Source organism: Dermacentor andersoni, chromosome 5, assembly GCF_023375885.2.
Source record: "Dermacentor andersoni chromosome 5, qqDerAnde1_hic_scaffold, whole genome shotgun sequence".
Lineage (NCBI taxonomy): Eukaryota > Metazoa > Arthropoda > Arachnida > Ixodida > Ixodidae > Dermacentor > Dermacentor andersoni.
This window is the reverse complement of record NC_092818.1, coordinates 176037507-176058085: the sequence shown is the minus strand read 5'-3', so window position 1 is coordinate 176058085 and position 20579 is coordinate 176037507. Positions and strand designations below refer to the sequence as shown.

The 20579-nt window shown below is 47.0% G+C and overlaps 1 protein-coding gene across 1 annotated transcript in view; it reads left to right on the top strand.

Moving 5' to 3' along the window:
• LOC129385158 (uncharacterized) overlaps positions 1 to 16015 on the top strand; it is a 65361-nt gene extending 49346 nt beyond the window's left edge. Inside the window, exons 2-3 of the mRNA XM_072288463.1 lie at positions 12203 to 12375; positions 14093 to 16015. Of these exons, the coding sequence (XP_072144564.1) occupies positions 12203 to 12375; positions 14093 to 14378 (459 nt within the window). The 3' untranslated portion in view covers positions 14379 to 16015. The remainder of the gene's footprint in view (positions 1 to 12202; positions 12376 to 14092) is intronic.
• Positions 16016 to 20579: the final 4564 nt, after the last annotated feature.

The window sequence follows — 20579 nt, the reverse complement described above, 5'->3', positions numbered from 1 at the left end:
CGTGACGTCACATCGAGCGCAAAACACGATACATCAGCTCGGAGACAGACTATAGGAGAAACTCCCATGCCCAACGTGCCACTAAAATAGAAGAAACACCTGCTGGATGTTGCGCATCGGTCGATATCGGCCTATCCCAAAGGCGATGCCAACCATGGGGGGCGCCATGGCACATACCGTCTCAAAGTGTTAGTTACCACGAGTGTAAGTTGGAGGAAGCTGGCGCTCTCAGCTATAAGACGCGGCGCACTGCCAAGCGTCTCAAAGTGCTATAGCTTACACGAACGAACTTGCTTTTCCCTCGTGCCATGTAGGCAGGGTGCGTCCGTGGCGTACAATAATGAAAAAAAAAAAAACGCTATGGCAGGAACCATCGAATATTATTGTCAAAGTCAGTGATAGCTTTCTTGTGTGACGTTCTGCATATCCTGCTGCAGATAATATAATGAAATGTGATCAGATCCTGGACACCGTGTAATCTTAAACAGAGACAACGTGAGTCGGTCACGTGGCGGAGGGTCTCCGTGTTTTGCCTCTTGCATAGCAGGTAAAACGTGGTGCAAAAGAAAAGCAGTTACATGGCGCTTCACCGCAAAGCATGACACAAGATTTCACCGACGTGAGAGGAACGTGAACAATTTCCTGCGGATACTAAAATAAGATCTCACACCTAATATGTCTCTTCACATGGCAATTGAAATTAATTGAAATGTATCACGGGGGCTGCACTAAACATTAATTTCACCAGGCGCGTTACATTGACCACAATTTCTACATCATTAATGAGGCTGCGATTCCGGCTACCTCACTGGACGTAAAAAGAAAACCCGGGGTAGGATCTCACAATGCTTCTCATCAAGATTTCCAGACCATGTACGCATTCGTACTCCGTAGTACCTGTCGTTCCATAGAAGCCGTCGTCTAGTCCTGTTTCGAAAGCTTCGCCCTCGGCGGCTTGAGTAATGGCGCGGGTGGTCGACGTGGGCGCCTCACGCGGCACTGCTTTGGCCGTGAGCTCGTATGGGGCAAATGGCGCATTTGTGTCTGCGAAAACAACAATCCAGACAATCAACGAGGTAATACGCATTGCAACGCGATACGCAGTTGCAATGCGATGTGCTTCGGCTACTTCAGCGAGATCTCTCATTTTCTGATCGTTCCCGCTGCATGGTTCGTCAGAACAAAAGGCTTCGTAAGTGCATGTCGTCGCTTATTGGTAATCGCCGCGGTGCTTGTCTCGTTATGAAGATGATCGGTATCATGTCTGATCGGGGCGCGAACTCCGGCCAATGAGGTAACACTCTTGCCTGAGAAGTCTTGTGAATTCAGGCTCAAATTGTTTCGTAGTACCGGCACATTCAGCGCTAGAAAGTGTGTTTCTTCGTATTGTCACGTTGTAGTGACGTTGAAGAATGATGCAGTGTCAAAACTGTGAGTTACAAGTTTAACACATCACTGGGCGAACTCCTGCCCAGCAAAACAAGTAACACACAATGCACAACGATAGCGAGGAGCAAAGTCGGCGACCGTAGAAAATCTGATGTGCTAGTAAAGCGCGTCGTCTTTTATACATGACTGCACGAAGTTTCCAGCGTCACCGGTCACCGGATATACAAGTACACGTGTCAGTATTACCACGCATCGGCAAGTGTGAGAAAGTAATTGAAGGCAATTTTCTTGTTCGTTTGTTCATTCGTTCGTTCGTTCGCTTGTTTGTTGTTTTGTTCGCTCGTTCATTTATTGTTTCGCTTTCTAGCTGATTTGTTGAGGTACCTTTTTATGGACAGTAATCATTATAGTGAATTTACAAGGACCAATTCTGGAGCAGAGAAGTGGGCAGTCGGACAAAAGCTTCAATTTTTGCACCGCTCCAATCTAAAAACTCCGTTCTTAAGCACCTGAGCAGCCCCTTACCACCACATGTGATGCTTTATACGAAGACCAGGGATTTTTACGTAGTATGGCTCGGCTAGCAGTAGGCGATGTTTCGGACCAACATGAGTCCTTAATCAACCAGTGCGGCGTGAAAATTAAGGCTGTTGCAGTGGTCAATACCGAAATAAATGAAAGCAAACTAAGGTCTCTACATTTTACGTACAAGCCTACCATTTGCTGCTGGGATACTGCTGTCACTCGATCGTCTTTCGAAACTTCCAACCGTGGTAGTTTTGTTGACCACATTCGGCAAAGACGACGGCCCTGGGTCATCTTTCTCTTCCACCGCGGATTTGTTGGTGTCCATTGGCCAGTATGTGTCTGCATGGTAAACAGACAATGATAAAAGTGGTGACCTCTGAGCCTATGAAACTTAAGCCTGCAGCGAATTCAATTACATGCACTTGTGGCTGTTCCCATAATTGCTTGTACAGTTGTGCGACCACTGTGCTAAAAGTATGTGTCCATGTACGGACGGCAGTTGCCTCATTACCACGCCAACCAATTTGAATGTCGGAGGGCCACCTGAGCAGTGGTCAGTAAGGAACGCCAAGCATGTATATTGTAGCAATGTGTGTGCGCTTAGCGACGGACACCGACACGCATATATATGCATCCTAAAGTGCAGTGCAGTTGCACATTTATTGAACATGAGCGAAAAGGCGGATTGTTTCCATGTCAACCGAGGCGATCTATACAGTTCTCGAGGACACTCTTGTTTTTGGTCGGGTATGATAGCATTTATAGTGGACAAATAATGAGATGCCCTTCGCATTTCCCGCTATATGTTTCACTCGATGTTCAATTCTACGATATTACGTCCATATAGTTGTCAATCGTATGCTGGACAGGAGCATAGAATTTATTAACGTTACATCTAACGGATATTACGAGTCATATTTTTACAAGGCTACGCTAAATAAGATTGTGTAGTTTCTACGGACGCACCCTCAATACGGCTAATGCCCGAGTATTTCAATGCCATATATACGAAGCATTCAAAAGGATTCGGTTTGTCTTTTGTACAAGTTTGAACACCACATTACTGCATGTTAGCGCATTCCTTTCACGGTATTTTGTGTTTATATATTCACATATGTATTTTAATTATTGTATAATCTTTGAGTGCACTCTCCCCCCTTGCACAATGCCTCTAGGGGCCTGTAAGGTATCTTTAAATGAATAAATAAACAAATAAATTATATATATATATATATATATATATATATATATATATATATATATATATATATATATATATATATATATGCGATTCGGCAATGCTAAAAAAATATCCGAAACCATCTTGTGACACTTGGCTATCTTTGGCATACACTTGTAACCTCACCAATCACCGTGACGCTGATGGAGCCGTCCCTGGTCGTTCCAGCATACGTCTCACCCGAAAAAGTCCTGTTGGTGTCACTGGTGCCATAAGACAACGATGAAGCATTGACGAATACTTCGTTGTTATAACCTGTAGCTGCAGAATGGAGAGGAAGCGATACATTTATTAGCAGAGATAAAGCTAAATGATTGTCCTGAACTGATGTTTTCTACCCTACTACTCGACATTTTAGTAAGGAGGAACGGGAACCAAGGGAGAAGTTGAAGAATATGATCAGGAAATAAAATTAGATATACAGGAATAAAGAATAACAGAAGATCGAAACACCTATTGCAGTCGCATTTTAAGTTTGCTTTCTGAAAAAAAAGAAAAAAAAACACATTTTGATAAATACCACGCTACCATGATTAGTGCCATACTTCACAGGATACAGAGATATAGTGTGCTTACTTAATATTTGGCGCAGAAAAGGCCACCTCTAATATTCCAGTCTCCCACGTAGCACATTTAAAGTAACTTGAATGCAACAGGGTAGGCGACGGCATCGCATGGCATGCATCTCGGATTGCTCAGGTAATAAGTTCACCCCATAGTCCAATCCTATACTTCACATACAGGTTGTTGTAGCGAACACTTTCAAATTTTTTTTTTATTTCTTGTGGCAGATAACACAATTCTAGTCCGTGAGCTGGTCTCCTCCAACATGTGGACATACTTTCGCAAAAAACTTAAATGACTAATCAACTGAATAACAAAAATTCACTAAATAAGTTCATCAGTAATTTATGTCACATATTGCAATTTATGAATTATAGCCGGGTGGAATTATCGACTTCCTACGAATTCTCAGAATGACACCAGTTTTGAGATACTAATTCCCGAACTTTGCGGAGAAATTCTTTGGCGTTCCATTTACTTTCGTGCTCCAATGCATCAAACGACGTTTTAAGAAAGTAAATGGAAGGACAGCGTATTTTCACCGCAGGCTTGACAGTGCATATCTCGCAAATAGTGTCATCCACATAATTCGTTTCAGGTGGTATGCCTTGCAGTCTCACCCGCTAGAAATCGTAAGTTACAATGTCTTTAATTAAGTCTTTAAGTAAATACTTAAAGAATTAATTAGTGAACCTTTGTTAATTAGTCGAGAATTCATTTCACTTTGTTTGCGCATTTATTGTCCCCATCTTCGAGTAGACCAGCTCATGGGCTAGAATTGCGCTATCTGCCACAGGGAACTTTTAAACAAATTTGAAAGTGTTCGCCGAAACACCCTCTGTATTGGGGACCAAGAATCGTGCTTGTGGGCTTCAGCTTCAGAAGTTGGAAAATTAAACCTCGCCGGGTATGGAGTTGTCGAATTTTCTTGTGGCTTTCCCTGACGCAAGCATTGTACCGACGATGGAATTGGCAGGGAGGAGTGTAACTTAACGGGAACGTGTTCATGGTTACATGTCTAAAAAAAGACGCCAATAATATACTTGAGATTGGGCTTTATCACTCGTAGTAACAGAAAAACTAAATCCTGTGGCACGACAGAAGGAACTGGAGGGATAAAAAAAATACCTGTAGAGGAACCTTGAAAAGTGAAAAAAAAAGCGTAATTAAGGCACATTACCACGTTCGTGAACTGTGCGGCATATTCTACAATTTGGTTCAACTATTTATTTTCTACATAAAAGCAATACTTAATTGTGCATATCTGGATGCTGTGGTTTCTTTCTTTCTTTTTTCTGTTCTTCTAAATTCGGATTCTTGCCACTGTATCAGGTCGTAACATAAAATTGTGTCTGCTCGTACCGGTTTGTAGGTTTTGATGTCGTCGAACAAGGGCTGCTGGGAATGCCCTTCGCTGGTGGCCTTCTCGTCAGCTTTAGAAAATTGTCCAGTCACATCTTCATGCGAAATCTTCTCGGTGCGCTCTGCTAGGCCACTCGCAGTGCCACTATCTGGGAATGAGAAAAAACATCAACGAAGGCTGCAGAGCAGGCTACTAACACGCATTCGTCTCGGCAGAGGTTCCCACTTAGAGAAGGCCTAACGACGGCTTGTCTGACAGACCGACGGACGGACGGACGGACGCATAGGCAGTGGAAGCGTTGTGACATAAGTAAATGTATGCCTGTTCGCGTAGAGAACATGGAGCAATTATGATTGTTCAAATGAATTCATTTTAACCTTCCTTCTAATAACGTGTACTCAAAATTATAAAAGGCACGAGCGAGTGCGATAATGACGCTTGCCGCGGGGATCAATACAATTGTGCCGGTGCACAAAAGTGCAGCCATTCCAGTGCCGCGAAACTGGCCTAAATAAGATTAAGGAGCTTGAATTTTGAGTTTCGATTCATTATACCCAGCCAGAGATGAGATAAATTTATATGTCACTAGGATAGCACGGAAGCCAAACAGAAATTCGCAATAGAAGAAACCTTACTGTTGAGAAAAAAAACAATGTAACACTAGTAAATGAGAATGGTATGATGTAGCAGAGGTTAACGCAAACATCTTCATAAATAGTCGAGCGTACTATGAATATTTAATCTTGTCGCATCGGTCGCACCCTTATCTGTTGTCCCGTTGGTGACAGCCTTCTCCGTCTCTTGTAGATCTCCGCCTCTGGTTGTCTGTCGTGGTAGTTCGGGACGCTTCGGTTTTGTCACCTTCACAGCCGTAGATTCTGTTGCGCGACTGAACTGGCGGGTTCCCCGATAGGTGCCTAAAAAAATAAGACGTAGCGAAAGCAGTCGGTCATGGAGAAATAACTTTCTTTTGCAGCGGACTCAAGGCGTGCTTCATTTTATGCAGCACTTTGAAAATTAATGTTAGGTACCACGGGCTATTTCGTTACAGAGACTTGGAAGTACGTAGCCATACGACTAGAAGACATGTCTGAGAACAATTGTCATTTTAATACCCGCTATCACCGGTCTCTGATCTCTTCGGTCAAAGCCCTAGCGCTGCTTCTGACTTTACAAGCGGCAAGCACAGGCATAGTACAACCAGTTCGTTGGATACCACGGATGGCGAGTGCGGACGACTTCTTGCGAACGTGACGAATGCTTAGATGAATGCGCAATATAAACGACTTTGAGATCCATAATACAAAAAAGAAAAATTATTGTTGCAGTTGACTTTAAGGTCAAGGAAAATAAACCACTGGGAGTATGCATTACAGTGGACTCTGCACGTGATAAAGCAGTATACGGAAAATAAATGTATGTGTATACGCTTCTTTTAACTGAGTTCAACGCGCAAAGGAGCCCTTTGTGTTCGTACCATTATGTGGCATAACATAACAGTTTTATAGTCGGTTACCTGAGAACGTGCGGTACTGGGTCTTGGATAGGCCAGACGTTAGTACGGTGGCTAGAGCCGCTGAGCTAGCCGAAGAGTTTGTGACGCGTCGGGCTCGTGGAGCTAAGGACGGTCAAAAGGGTGAATTTGGCTCCAAGTTTGAGAGGCCGAAGTTCACGCCCATGAGAGCAAGGGGGAACACACGTAGTGCGGATGCGAGTGAAAGCAGTCCGACCGAACCTAAGGAGACGGCGGCAGCCGAAGCCGAACGCAGAAAGCGGTTCGAGACGAGGCAAGCGCGCGTGTGTTATACGTGCCAGAAGCCGGGTCACTTTTCGGCGCAGTGTCCGGAAACAAAAACAAGAGTCGTGTTTTTGTCATTATGCAGCACTGACGAGAACCTGAAGCTTCTCGAGCCTTACATGCGAGACCTCCTCGTGAACGGGAAAGAGTGCCGAGTGCTTCGCGATTCGGCAGCTACAATGGATGTAGTTCACCCCTCTTACGTAGAACCCGATATGTTCACGGGCGAGTGCGCATGGATCAAGCAAGCCGTGGAAGCTCGTAGCGTGTGTCTGCCCGTAGCAAAAGTGCTTATTGAAGGACCTTTCGGAGCGCTTGAGACGGAGGCCGCAGTGTCATCTATGCTGCCCCCCAGTACCCGTACCTATTTTCGAACAGGTCCGATCACCTCCTGCGCGAGAAGGGGCTTTTGTTTTGTGAGGCTAGCGTTCAGGCCTTAACCAGATCGAAGGTTCGGGAGCTCGCTGCAAAGGCGGTAGTTGCGGGGTCGACGTTGTCGAACGATGAGAAAGGGTCAGAGGTGCAGCAAGCTGATATTCAGAGCACGCCCGAACTGAATAAAATTAAGCCTGTAGCGTCAAAGGCACCAGATAATGGGGAGGAAATTCCCGATGCGGGAAAGTTAGAAGAGCTATCTGCAGATTTGCTCATCGCGCCTACGTCAGACGGACTTAATAGGTTGCTAAAAGTCAGCCGGTCGGCTTTGATAGCCGAGCAAAAGAAGGATGGCAGCCTAGAAAACATACACTGCATTGTCAAGGAAGGTATCGCCAAGAAAAAAGCTCGCTTTGTGGAAAGAGGTGGGGTCCTGTACCGGAAGTATCTAGACCGCAGGGGAGTGGAGTTCGATCAGCTGATCGTGCCTCAATGCTATCGTCAGGATCTGTTGCGCTTGTCGCATGGGGGTTCGTGGTCCGGACACCTAGGGGTTAAGAAAACTAAGGACCGTCTCTTGCAAGAGTACTATTGGCCAGGTTGTTTTCGGGACGCAGACCACTTTGTGAAGACATGTGACACCTGTCAGCGGGTGGGCGAACCAGGGGACAAATCGAGGGCGCCGTTGAAGTTGGTACCTATCATTACGGAGCCTTTTAGACGGCTCGTTATTGATACAGTGGGACCTCTGCCGGTTACAGCCACGGGGTACAGACACATTTTGACTGTGATCTGCCCAGCGACAAAGTTCCCTGAAGCAGTGCCGCTTAAAGAACTCAGCTCAGTTGAGATAGTCAATGCACTACTGTCCATATTTGCGCGAGTTGGTTTTCCTGCGGAAATCCAATCAGATCAGGGCACAGTGTTTACTAGCGCTTTGACGACAGCCTTTCTCGAAAGGTGCGGGGTAAAGCTGTTACACAGCTCAGTGCACCACCCCCAGTCGAATTCCGTTGAGAAGCTCCACTCCGTCATGAAGCGCGTGTTGAGAGCATAGTGTTTTGAACATCAAACTGACTGGGAGCTGTGTCTGCCTGGGGTGATGTTTGCATTACGGACCGCGCCGCATGCGGCCACGGGGTTTTCGCCAGCTGAGCTGGTGTACGGTCGCTCGCTGCGGTCTCCGCTTCGCATGCTTCGAGAATCGTGGGAAGGCAGGGGCGACGACCCAGTCGTGGTGGAGTACGTGCTTAGGCTCCTCGAACGCTTAAGAAGGGCACAGGAGTTGTCAGGTGAAGCAATGGCAAAGGCCCAGCAGAGGGCGAAGGTTTATTATGATCGGACAGCCAGGGCCCGTCGTTTTGAGGTGGGCGATGAGGTCATGATATTGCGCACGTCGCTAAAGAACAAACTCGACGTGCAGTGGGAGGGCCCAGCACGGATTGTTCAAAAACTGTCGGACGTTAACTACGTGGTGAGTCTGCCAGGAAAGCGGAAAGCACAGCAAGTTTACCACTGTAATCTGCTCAAACCCTATAAACAACGGGAAGCAGTGGTGTGCATGATGGTAAACGTTCCCGAAGAGCTTCCGGTCGAGCTTCCGGGACTAGGCTCAGTGACGAACAGGAAAGACACCGATCAAGTCATTAGTGACTTAATCAGTAAAGCATCGCTGTCGCCTGAGCAGAAAACCGAACTACACCAGCTCTTACAAGAGTTGCAAGGTCTGTTCTCTGAGAGGCCTGGTAGGACTTCTGTCCTTACTCATGACATAGAACTTACCTCCCCAGAGCCAGTACGATCCAAGGCGTACCGGGTGTCACCCCGCCAGAGCGATATTATGGAGGCTGAGGTAAAGAAAATGCTACAGCTCGGTGTTATTGAGGCGGGTGAGAGTGATTATACCTCCCCTTTGATTTTAGTTGCGGTACCGGGCAAGGAACCTCGTCCTTGCGTCGACTACCGCAGGCTTAATTCCATCACTAAGGATCAAATTTATCCGATCCCTAACATCGAGGAGCGCCTTGAGAAAGTGAGTAGCGCTCAGTTTATTTCCACCCTAGATCTTGTCAGGGGTTATTGGCAGGTTCCACTTACAGAAGAGGCTAGTAGGTATGCGGCGTTCATTTCACCAATGGGGACATTTCGTCCTAAAGTTTTGAGTTTTGGTTTGAAGAACGCGCCATACTGCTTTTCAAGCCTCATGGACAAAGTGTTGCGGGGACAACAAGAATTCGCTTTACCGTATTTAGACGACGTAGCGATATTCTCCGCCTCCTGGTCTGAGCATATGGCACACTTGCGTTCAGTGCTAACCCGCCTGCGCGAAGCGGGCTTGACAGTCAAGGCTCCCAAGTGCCAGTTAGCACAGGCCGAGGTTGTCTACCTCGGTCACGTGATTGGTCGGGGTCGTCGTCGCCCCTCTGAAATAAAGGTGGCCGCTGTGCGAGACTTCCCGCAACCGCGCACGAAGACCGATATTCGGTCGTTCTTAGGTGTCGCCGGCTACTATCAGAGGTACATCCCCAGGTACTCTGATATCGCGGCTCCCCTGACGGATGCTCTAAGAAAAACAGAGCCCCAAACAGTCGTCTGGGACGAGACAAAGGAAAGAGCTTTTAGCGCCCTAAAGAGCGCCCTAACAAGCCAGCCTGTGCTACGATCGCCAGACTACACAAAAGGGTTCGTTGTTCAGTGCGATGCTAGTGAGCGAGGCATGGGCGTTGTACTGTGCCAACGGGAAAATGGAGAAGTGGAACACCCCGTCCTGTATGCTAGTCGTAAGCTGACCAGTCGTGAGCAGGCGTACAGCGCCACCGAGAAAGAGTGTGCGTGTCTCGTGTGGGCCGTTCAGAAATTGTCATGCTACCTAGCCGGCTCGAGGTTTATCATTGAGACGGATCACTGCCCTCTCCAATGGCTGCAGACCATCTCTCCCAAAAATGGCCGCCTCCTGCGCTGGAGCCTCGCTTTGCAACAATATTCCTTTGAGGTGCGTTACAAAAAGGGGAGTCTCAACGGTAACGCTGATGGCTTAAGTCGAAGCCCCTAACGTGGGAATCAGCCTCAAAATTGTTTGTTACTGATGTTTTTCTTCCTGAGGCAGGATTTTTAACATATTGCTTTGTGTAGTGTTTCAAAGTGATGATGTGCTTTCTAGTGCAATTTTCCGATTTGTGGACGCGTTCTGAGTGCTGCTAAACTACTGTAAGGAACTAGGCAGTAGTATAAAAGGGGAAAGAGCCTGGCAGGGCTTAGTGAGGGTTGTGCCGTGCTTGCTGACTGAGCGGTTGAGTTTCGGCGTAGTTCTAACGCTTGCCGGGAACGAGAACAAAAATGTCAACTCTCCCGAAGTCACTTTGCAGTGTCCTGTGTGAACCTGAACGAGAGAACGAGGCCTTCTCTGTGCGCTGCGCTCAAGAAACGCCGAAGGACGACCGACTTCGGTTATGAGCATCATCAAGCGACATCCCTCCGGACAGCGGATGCATTCCCCTGACCATCGGGATCTCCTTCCCCCGGCGGGGCGGTCTGTTACGTTTCGCCTACGACGCGCGGTATAGCCGGCGCGGATGCAACGGACGCCGGGGCTTCGTTCAAAGCGGCGGACATTTTGGCCCGTTCGGAGCTGCCGCAAAGCCTCCCCGCCAAGCGCGTCCAGGCGCGTTTCAGTGCCACGTGTCTTCGTGTGTGCGTGTGTGTGTGTGTGCCCACGCTTGTCAAAGCGCGGCAGCCGGGGAGAGGAGCTCCCCAAGTGTGAAGCGAGGAGGTCTGACCGGCGCCGGCTTGGCGGATGCGTCACTACACTCGTCTCAACGTGTCTCTCAGCCTGTCCGTGCCCCGCCGTCACGTGGTCTCGTCACGAGGCCTTCCTCTTGCCCTCAACTCCGAGAGTATGAGAGCAGCTGCCCCCGGACGCCAAGAGAGAGGCTCCGATTTCTTCTGCTGAGTTACGTGCTCTCCCGTCTCTCCACTTCGGTCGACCTGACCGGCCGCTCTTTTGCGATGCTAGAATAAACAAGTTGTTCTGTTACCAGTCTACTCATGCTTTGCCGGGACCTTCGGATGCTTCCAGTTGTGCCCCAGGCCGCCAGGCCAACGCTACCCTTGGGGCTTGCGACCCATTTGCAACATCGGGCGTCAGCACTGAGATTCCAACAGGGCCCACACGCGTCTTTCTGGTCGGCAACTGCCTGACAAGCTCTGATAATCTTGGCGCAAGTTTACTGCAGAACGTGTTAAATGCAGGGCAACTAGCACACGGGCACAGCGGATCAACCAGACACACACAGTGAGTTGTGTGCAAATCCTGTGCTGCGATGCTCTACACGTAATGATAAGACGTGGGATCGTTCCCCACCTTCGGCAAATTGTTTTTTCATCCACTTTCATTGCCATTTATTTATTATTTTTTTTAAATTCAATTACAAAGTGCAAGCGATCTCCCCTATGTTGTCCATGGTGTGCTTGTTTGTTGGCTTCTCATGATACGATTAATAAATATTAGGCCCCTCCGTTAACCCCTTTCTTCTCGTTGCCACTCACAATGGTAGCACAGCGGTTTTAGCATTTGCGGTGCCGAGCTCCAGGTTGCGGGTGCGATCCGAGCTGAGGCCACACTGCGTTTCCATGAGGGTTAAATTAGAAAAAAAAAACACGATAAGAAAGCTCTCGTATACTTCGATTTAGGTGACATTAAGAAACCCTAGGCAGTCAAACTTACTGCGGAGTCCCACTCAAGATGTGCCTTATTATAAGCTCGTGATTTTCGCGTGGAAAACCAGAGAACGTATATTGCAAGTTATGTTATCATACCTCGTCCGTACGCAGACGTCCAGTCTGAAGACCGTGCAGGACATGTAGGTACGCTCGGTCGGTGGAACGTAAGGGCCTGCTGCCAGTGATGCAGATGTACACCCCGCGCACACTGGACATGGTTTTGCAGCGGCGTGCCGTCATGATGCTGGACACCACCAGCGCCCGGGTTCAAGCCTCGAAGCACTGCCCGGTGCTGAACGGCTACTTTTACATCGGCACCCAAAACATCTGGCTGCTGCGCTCGGTCTGGTACTTTCGCCGAGACATCCCACGCTGGATCGTTACCGAGTTCGACAAAAGGTGAATTCTGCTCGGTTTTATTGTGCATTTATTTTGTTTATCTTTATTCATTTACTTCATTTTTTCTCTCTGTCTGTCTGTCTGTTCGTTCCTTTGTTTGTCAGTCAGTGGGTTTGTTTGTTTCTCGCTGCTTACACTGCACGCCCTACTCCAGCCAAGAAGGAGGGAATAAATATAAAAAGATGCAAGCAATAATGACTGCAATGAATACAAATGATTAAGCATGCAGGAACAAGTGACAGGTAAAGCTTCACACTTTATCACAATATGCAAACAAAAGTTATAGTCGTTAAGACGCGCTGATATTTAAACAACTATGAGTACATGTACATCCCACAAGACTTAAGTGCTTGCCCGCGGCGGTAGCGCAGTGGCTATGGCGTTGCGCTGTTCAGCTCGAGGCTGCGAGCTCGATCCCGGTCGCGGCGGCTCCATTTAGATGTCGGCGAAATGAAAAAGCGTCCATGTATTTTGATTTATTTGCACATCAAAAAACCCCTGGTGGTCAAAATTATTCCAGATACCCCGTACAGTGCGCCTCATAACCAGATCGTGGTTTTTACATTAAAATCCCCGACTTTTATAAGCATCTCTATAGGCTCTAGCGACCACACTGAAAAAAGAATGTTATCCAGTGTTACCCCAAACGACGAAGTTAGGACGCTTTGTCTTTAAGTGCCTCGGAAATGGTCTTCTATTTCGAAATCTGGTCTTGTAAGCATGTTCTCAATGGAAGTTCATATCACACAGATATTACTGCATGGAGGAGGCAGAAGGAGTGCTATTTGTGTTTGTAGGAAAATCTTAAGAGAGCTCCCGCTTGCTGATGTGGCACCGTTGTGGGTGCGTGTCAGTGTTTGAATCATCATCATCAGCAGCAGCATCATTAAGCGTGTGTCACTAGGCACAAGGAGGTACGAACTCCTTCTCTTCATGGCAAACGCAAATCTGATAACCAGCGGCGAATGTTGGGCAGTTTTGCAGCATGGTAACGTCGGAATAAGCCATAGAGCAATATCTTAAAGGAGGCCTTGTGAGCTCCTGTGTGGAAGTGTTCGATAAGTCCAAATGTCTAACGCAGCTGCTACTTTTTACATATTGGTATGTTGCTATATGACGCTGACATGTTGACACTTGGTATGCGCCATACCAGCTAGTTTCCATCGAAGCAATTCTGCACATCTAAGAATACGAATCCACATATCGCGAATAATCACTGCTCAAAATTGAATTGCATCGTCCTTCACATATTGCTCACAACTGACGACATGAGAGATAGAAAACACCTTATTGCAGGAAAGATAGGTTGACGGGGCCCTCAGTCCAGGGTCTCGCTTGCAGCGTTCTCCAGCGCGTCACCAATGGAGGCCACAAGGTACCGTTGATCTTGGTAGCTCTCGGCCGTGGTATTAGAGGTCAGGCATGCGGAGGGGCTATGGGGTGTAGTGCGGCGAAGAAGTGCCACAATGTGGGGAGCGCTGAAGTAGCCGCAACAGGGTGACACAGTGGAGGGTCTTCCGCATGGCGGCCACTCACAAGGTGCATAGAGGCGGAGGTCAGGAGGGTGTCATTGTGTGCGTGGCAGATGAGCACGCCTTGTTAGCGCGTGATAGCTTGAGGAATATCTACCATGCGTCCTGATATGGCTTGAGGCGTGGCGGGGTTGATAGTGATCCGTCTACTACTGTATGCTCAAGACTTATTTCTCAACGTGCAGAGTTCTCTGGCTGGCAGCCATGCCGTCACGCTTCATGCGGGATGAAGAGGTCTACCCACACGGCACTTCCTCCTTCTTGGAGAGCAACAGGCAGGACCGGAGCAGCGCCTACCAGCCACTGCGGTTCGAGGACCTGCGCGTTGTATTCATTCTCATGGGTTATGTCCTCGCCACGTCGACATTTTTCCTCCTCGTTGAGTTCATCGTCTACGGCGTCGTCCGTTGCACCAAATGCCTCAAGCAATCGACGGGCAGACAGACAAGTGCTGTGTCACCTAATTACTAGGTACCATTTTGGCGCACCGATGCTTCTTAAAGGCCAGCTGCAACGAAATTGTTCACTGCGCATAAATCCTAGTTTAAAAGGACTGAGAACCAATTTTTATAGTACCGGATATTTTAGTGGGGTATGTGTACAATCATACGATGGTGATGCGGAAAAGGCCGTAGAACATTTTTCTTCAGAATGTTGAGATCTGCATAGAGGACGGGGTCGTGCTCAAGGAACATGCTTGACACAGTGATACGTGAGCGCGAAAGCGATTATGCGCCAGAATTGGTGGCAAGCAAACGACAAGTGCGGCTTCGGCAGCAAGAAAGTAATATTTTGATTATCAAGCCGATGTTCCCGCGGTTCATCTTGTATAAAGCTCTGAATTATTTTTACTGTAATAGGTGGTGCCCTAAATTACGCCCCAGCGAAGGCTCCTTCCAAATTACACAAACTAATCTTGAAGGCCATGCTTTTGCTGACTGCATCCGCCATGCTTTTATTTACTCAAGGCAAACTAACTGGTAGGATATACAAGCAATGGTATTATTGCAGTGCCTATTGAAATTCGTCGACAGCATTTTGTATCTCAGAGACTACAGAACTTCGAGTAGTAACTCCCTTGGTGTAGACACAATGCTCTTCGCCTTAACCCAACGGAGACAGCTTTTATCTTGTTTGACTCTGAAGAAAGAAAAACAACTATTAATTCAGATGTCGTTTACAATAACCATGCTATAAAACAATCTAGTGAGAAAACATTTCTTGCTGTTATTATTGATAATGATATAAAATTCCACCTTCATGTGCGTGCTGTAGTTCATAAGGCTTTATATTGCTTGCATGTGCTGTCGAAGTGTCGAAACTATTTCCCTCCCCACATACTTATCAATCTGTACTACGCATTTGCTCACTGTCACATTAAGTACTGCTTAACGACCTGGGGTTGCACATACAAAAGTCCTGTGTCACTGGTGTTTACACTTCAAAAAGATCTCTTCGCATTGTAGCATCCCACAATACGCATATTAAGAGTGAAGATTTATTTAAAGCCCTGAACATCCCGCACATTTACGATATGACAACATACAACATCGCTTCCGTCATGCATCAAATAGTTAATGAAAAACTAGCCTTGACATCAGTCTCGCTCCATCCCTCACTTCGCAATCTTGGGAAAGCATCTTGTTGTCATTTTTTATTGCCTAAGGTAAATACTAATTACGGTCGCTTTACACTACAGTTTACAGGCACCTCAGTTTGGAATAGGCTTCATAGTCACCTAACCACTCTAAGAACATTGCAAATATTTCTTAAAGAATTAATGCACTCACATAGTGACAGTGCGTAACACTGCGCATGCTTGCACACGTCCTCACTTTTCTTTTCCTGTGTCGAGATTTTGATGATGTAGAAAAAGAAAATTCTTAGAAGAATGTACCTCATTTGCGAAATCTTTCGTACTACTGTATTTTCTTGCTTTACTTATTTCAGTTATTTAAGTTTCATGTGATTTTACAATAAAAAGAAGCAGCAGCAATAAAAGTGTTCTTGCCTGATAACAATCGGTAGGGACCCTTTAACAAATTTGTTGGATCCCAAAAGTTTGTACTTTGCAATTATATACGTTATCTATGTTAAATAAACTTTCAAATTTCAAAAAGAAAAAGAGCTCGGCAACTGGCGCGTTCTACAGCCTTCATGCGCGCCAGGATGCATTGAACAGCTGGCCGCCCCGCTCTTTACCACGAAGGCAACGTCGCTTGTTAGCGCGCACTTTACAGCGTAAGCTGCTGCGGGCTTATTCCAACAGCCACTTAGGTATCCGGTATCCGTCGCAGCTGTTGGCGGGAATGAGAACAAAAAATGCCCGGTTACGGTCGAGATCGCACCCGGGCCCGCTGCGCAGGAGTCAGCTACTCTACCACTGAGCAACGCCAGCGTTTGCTCGCTTACAGCAGCACATGCCCTATAAACGCGCCATAGTGCGCGAGGAGGCATGCGATGTGACATACGTGCCGCATGGCATCGGCACGTGCGTACATCCCATTGCTGTTGCATATAATTACAGCAGCTGGCCCGACATTAAACAGTTGCATCGACAGCAGTAGAAGGCAGATAGGAAAGGTTTGAGGAAGAAAAAGAAGACTACGGCGACGTATACAAATCTGCTAGATAGATTGAAAAAAAAAAGGACATGTATTGTACAGCAGCTTTAGAGTGAGGTGCCTGGCAGATTATGTGAAAAGCTTGGGGAGAAATAAGGCCTTTGCTGAAGTTAGTGACGGCAGAGCGAGAGTCTAAAGACAGCTTGGTCTCCCTGACGTGGATCCCGGCCCGTGCGGCCACTGTCCACCCCGACCTCCCCAATCTCAACGAGGTCATCGACTCCATTGCGCGAGGCCTAGTCAGCGGCGCCGGAGTCACTGGAGACGAGTTGGACACCAGGGAGAATCTGACCACTTATAACGGTCTCGTTAAGGCCTTTTACGTCAGTCGCCGAACTCACCCCCCCTCACCCCAAATTCAGCCGGGCGCAGGATATATACCACCCTGCGTCTGCTACAAACAAACACGTACCCTTCACCCTCCCGCCTCCACCTTATAATCCCAGACGTTTACACTACCCCAACTGCCGGTGCTGTGGCATTCACCCGGCTACGCTTCCGCATATGCTGTGGGAGTGCCCAGCACAATACACAGACATTAACACCACGACCCTCTCGTCGCGGTTGCATGAGGCTCTGCGGAGCTCCGCCCTCGACGACCAAACCTGGGCGGCCCAGCACGCTCGTGAGGTGGCGGCGAAGCAAGCCCTCGACGTCCCCTCATGGGAGACTTAGGCCCGGCCATCATAAAGGGCTGGTTCTACCATAAAGGTTTACCTCTCCACCCCCCCCCCCCAGAGGAGCTTAACTTAAGTTGGTTAGGTTACTATGTCGCCACCCCGTTTCAAAGGGGATGGCTATATATATCATCATCGTCATCATTAGCATCGTATCGTGTCACTTGAGATGTGAGATGCGCGCCGGGTAGCATATATACGTGTGCCCTTTGCATTGCTGGTACATATTATTACACTAGGTTGGACGCCATGTAAGAGTTGCATAGGTAGTGGTACAAGGTAGATAGAGAAGGTCTGAGGAAGAAAAGGAATATTAAAATGATGTAAACAGAAATGCTAAAATGAAAACCATGTACAGCATGCCTGATTAAATCAAGCAGACTATATAGTGGCTGTTTGTGACCGTCCCGTCTCAAAGGGAATGCCAATAAATCATCGTCATCATCATTAGCATCGTGCACTCCAATTGTCGCGCGATGTGACATGCGCTCCGCGTAGCGTCGATATATGCAAACTTGTGTTACAAGCATACATACTTGTGATACAAGCGATATATACTTGTGATACAAGCCTTCTGTTGAAACAGGTGTACCGACATGAAGCAGTTGCATGGAGCAGTTGCATGTTCCGTGTAGCGGGACCTGGTAAACTCAAGCAGGCCATGGGACTGTTTGTCACCGCCCAATTTCAAAGGAGACGCTGATAAATCATCATCGTCATGATCATCATGATCATCATCATGATCATCCTATCATGCCACGGGTCAAGGGATGTGACATGTATGCCGCGTATTCTGGACACCTGTGCTTACTCTTTGGTACACGTTATGGCACCTACTCGCAAGGTACGAACCACCGCTGAAGAATCGAATCGTAGAGCAACGTGCGCGGCTGTAATCAGGCAACCAAGAGCTTGCCTGACCGCTGTGCAGAGAGCTGCACAAGCCGCAGTTCGCCATCGACGCTGGACAAACAGGTCAGATCGTTCTCGTGAAAACTACGCAAAAAGACTTCGCCGCGAAGACCCACTAGTGCGTGCTGCCGAAAATGGAGCTCCTATTGAGCCGCTCTAACTGTGCTGTGTGTGCCGCGTCAGCCTGTGACTTTATTTTACATTGCAACGCTTGTAGAATGAAGAGCAAAGGCCTAATACTATTTCCAGCAGCAATTTTAAGTGAGGAGTATGCTGTGTTTAATAACCTCCAACTTACGCGCAGTAAGCTCATATACTACATCCAAAGTACCAATACTTCACCACTAGGCCGTGCCACTTACTGGTGTTTGAGACTTTCTTTGCCAGTCTAAAATAATAGTGTATTTCCTATTTAAATGGCGAACAGTGTCCTGTATTCAATCACTATAAATTATGGTGATTTCATTTCCATGAAGGTCTCGCAGCAAATCCTGGCCAGCTGTGAGTCCGTTTAATCTAGTGAGGGTATAGAAGAGCCCCCTTGAATAATATTACTTTTTGAAATACGAGTGGAAATATCACGAATATGCGCAATAACAGACGTTTTTGATACCGAAACTGAAAAGAAAATGACGCCATTATTGCTAGTCGGAAGGGACACCTGACTTAGAGCACACGACTAGTCGGCATTGACTACGGTATTGCACAGTGCCCGCGGTTCATCGAAAAATATTGGAGGCATCATGCTGGGACTTCAGTCAGAGCCGCTACCCACCACCTGCTCGCGTCGTCTGCTTATACCGAAATTATACAAATACGAGTCTTGTGGCCTTGCCGAGATTGCTTCAGTGTTTTATGCTACTCATTTATAACCGACTGAGAAAAGCGAAACTTCTTTACCATTGGCCTTTGAACATAGATAAGTAAGCGGTAGTATGAGTGATTGACCAAACTATGTTATTCATTCATAAATGCCATTTGCCTCCTGAAATGTCTTGTAATAGGTACTCTAATGTATAAGTCCTATGTGCATAAAACAAATAATACCATTATCTTTATAAATTTCTAATAACGTTAATGGATTCAGTACGCTTCGGCCGAATGAGCCATTCAATTCTGAAAATTTTGCGCGCAAATTTTGATGTATTGTTTCCACGTGTAATTTTCCCACCTCAAGATCACCGCCTTCCTTTCGATTGTTCTGGCTTATTTCTTTTAAACGAAAACTTAGTTCGACAACTGTATACGTACTACATGGCCATTCAGATCTTAATTTGTTCTAGATGCTGCGCGATAAAACCAACAGAACCGATTGCTCTATTTGAAATTTGTGATTAAGACTGCTAAATATTCTAATCCGCGCCCACCATTATAGTCATGCAAGATACCGCACTTTCATACCTGTCCTACGATTTAGCGTTCTTGTCGAACGCGGAAAATGAAATTTTATTATTTCAGCTAAAACATGCCATTGGTCTATGGCAGTATGACCCAGAAAAGTGCTACTGTAGCCGAAATTCATGCGAGCAACATAATTCCGCACTGCCTTATATATGACATACGCCATTGGCAAAGCAGGAAAAGGCACATTTGCTATTGTTCAGCTTAAAGGTTACTTCAACATGATAAGGTTCTTGCCGCCACGGCTAAAAGCTACCATTGATGCCATTAACGGCAAGGCTGCGGCGCGCAGCTCTTCAGTTATTCAGCAGCCGATCTTTTGTGACGGCGTCCGACAAATGCTAGCAGCTTGCCATAACGTTAAACTAAGACAAGCTAGATAAATCACAAACAAGTGAAGTGGACAACAAACAGGACAGAGAGCCTGCCGAAACAATACAACGCTAACTTGCGAGTGAACATTAACTGCGAAACCTAGTCGCTTTGCCAAACCATCGTGCATGCATGCAGCTGGAAAAAGGGCCCCACCCATGCTAAACCAACTCAAGAGCGTACAAGAAGACCCTGACTGACGACAACAAAAGATTCTGCAGAGACCAATAAAGGTTTTGGTGATTATGATGATGATGATGATGATGATGGTTATGACGACGACGACGACGACGACGACGACGACGATGATGATGATGATGATGATGATGATGATGATGCACGCGTACATTAAGGCTTCTCGCGCTGTATTCTTCTTTTCAATATAACGGCGTAGAAGTCACCACTGCTGCAATATCAGTTGATTATATTCCGCTACACGCTTCCACACAAACGTGAATGACGGGAAATTCACGCATTTTGGCATGCATATAATTTCTTTCAGCGCCGCTCTTATGCGCCCTTTCCTGCACGGAGCGTTGGCGTCCCTCGCTGTAGCTCGGGGAGAGAGAGAGAGAAACAACTTTATTGAGCCGAGCTCGACATCTTCTTAGACGCCGTCGATGCAAGTGGTTCCCTCTTCACGGGACCCATATGCTTCCCCAGCCACCTGGCCCCTGGAGATCAGG